This window comes from Cyprinodon variegatus, unplaced genomic scaffold (assembly GCF_000732505.1).
Source record: "Cyprinodon variegatus isolate N-32 unplaced genomic scaffold, C_variegatus-1.0 Scaffold572, whole genome shotgun sequence".
In the NCBI taxonomy this organism is placed as follows: domain Eukaryota; kingdom Metazoa; phylum Chordata; class Actinopteri; order Cyprinodontiformes; family Cyprinodontidae; genus Cyprinodon; species Cyprinodon variegatus.
The window spans coordinates 170,234-171,746 of record NW_015151025.1 but is presented as its reverse complement, the minus strand read 5'-3'; the positions used below and the strand labels follow the sequence as shown (position 1 = coordinate 171,746).

Sequence of the window (1,513 nt, the reverse complement as noted above, 5' to 3'; positions counted from 1 at the left end):
CCAGAGTGTTGTTCAGCATGGGGGTGAGTAGAAAATGAAGGCTAATCATGTTTTGGGTGTACTATTCCGTTGAACATTGGGATTTTTTTTTTAACCGATGCTCATCAGGGTCAAGGTTTCCGTGTTTCAGTCCAAAACCTTTTCATGAGAGAAGCCCTCAGTGTGTGCACACCTCTGTAAAAACATAGTTGAGCATTCCTGTATGCCAATAGTCATGACTAAGCAGTTTTTATCTGGGCAGCGGTGAGAGAAGCCCATTGTGCACCATGGTAACCCGGCGCTCGCTTGTGTCCGCAGCTCTCCAGACTGAAGCAGGAGCTGGCCCAGGTGAAGCAGGAGCTGCAGTATAAGGAAATGGGAGTGGAGACCCTGCAGGAGTGAGTGTTCCTCTGCCTCTGTGTGTCTTTGTGTTCGGGGTCCACCCTTCCTCCCATGGCCAACCTTCTCCTTCCTACACTTGGCCCTGCTGCTCCCCACCCAGCAGCCTCTTCCCTCTGTTTGGTCTCTTCCCCTAAAGTCTGTCTCTTGGTGTTTCTGTTTCTCTTTTTAATCTTATCTTATATACAAAAACTAGTTTCAAAAACTGAAAGGAGAACCTTTTTAGAATAAAAAAATCTTTTCAATCAGATTTTTGTATGTTGCACCTTATCTGAAGCTCTACAAATTTTTTGTTATTTCTCTTTGTGTGTCTCTTTTCCACACATTCACAAGGCTGTACTGGGAAGGTTTCAAAGCAAATTTCTTGTTAGAAATAGAAGCTCCACCTCTGAGCAAGAGGGGAAAAAAAGAGCTTTTGAGAAAAGCCAAATGGAGGGAGTTTTTTTTTTTTTTTGATGGAAAAGGGGACTCCACCTCAGGAAGAGGATGCACCAGTGGAGTGCAGGGAGGTAAGGTTCAGCCTGGAGAGGAAGTTGTTCCATTGGGGGGGGGGGTTTACAAAGCAGCTTAAAAAACACTAAGATATCTGGCAGCAAATTCCTCAGCACTTCCTGAGTCCTGGTAAAGAGTTGCTTATCTCTTAGATAATACACGACTCAAGTGATTCCCAGAATAGCCAGGAGAATACACAGCTTGCAAAAAAGCCTTGCCTACCCCCCACACACCCCCCCTCTTGGAGTATGCTGATGTGTATACGTGCTCGTAGGCGTGTTTGTGACTTTTCCTGCTGGTGTGTCGGTGTCCCATTGTTCTCTGTGGATTGTTAGGGTAGAGAACAGGACTGACCCTCTAGGTTGTTTATATTGTTGTTGTCCTTTTTTGTCCTAGTTAATCTTAGCTGTGGTCAGCAATAAAGCTAATTCTTGTCCATGTCAGATCAACTGATAAACTGTTTCTGGTGTGCAAACCACTTTTACATCGAGTAATTATCACTACAAGCCGTAAAGAAGACAGGAGTTTGTTGATATCTATTAGTCATCCTTGTGCCACTTTATGTTTACAAGTAACTTAAAAACTTAAAGCTTTTAAGGTTTCCCCCACTGATACCCTGCTCTTCTGGCAGAACGAGAGAAAC

The 1,513-nt window shown here is 44.1% G+C and overlaps 1 protein-coding gene across 1 annotated transcript in view; it reads left to right on the top strand.

Moving 5' to 3' along the window:
* Positions 1–278: 278 nt before the first annotated feature.
* wwc3 (WWC family member 3) overlaps positions 279–1,513 on the top strand; it is a 25,193-nt gene continuing 23,958 nt past the window's right edge. The window contains exon 1 of the mRNA XM_015392079.1: positions 279–377. Coding sequence (XP_015247565.1) covers positions 355–377 — 23 coding nt within the window. The 5' untranslated portion in view covers positions 279–354. The remainder of the gene's footprint in view (positions 378–1,513) is intronic.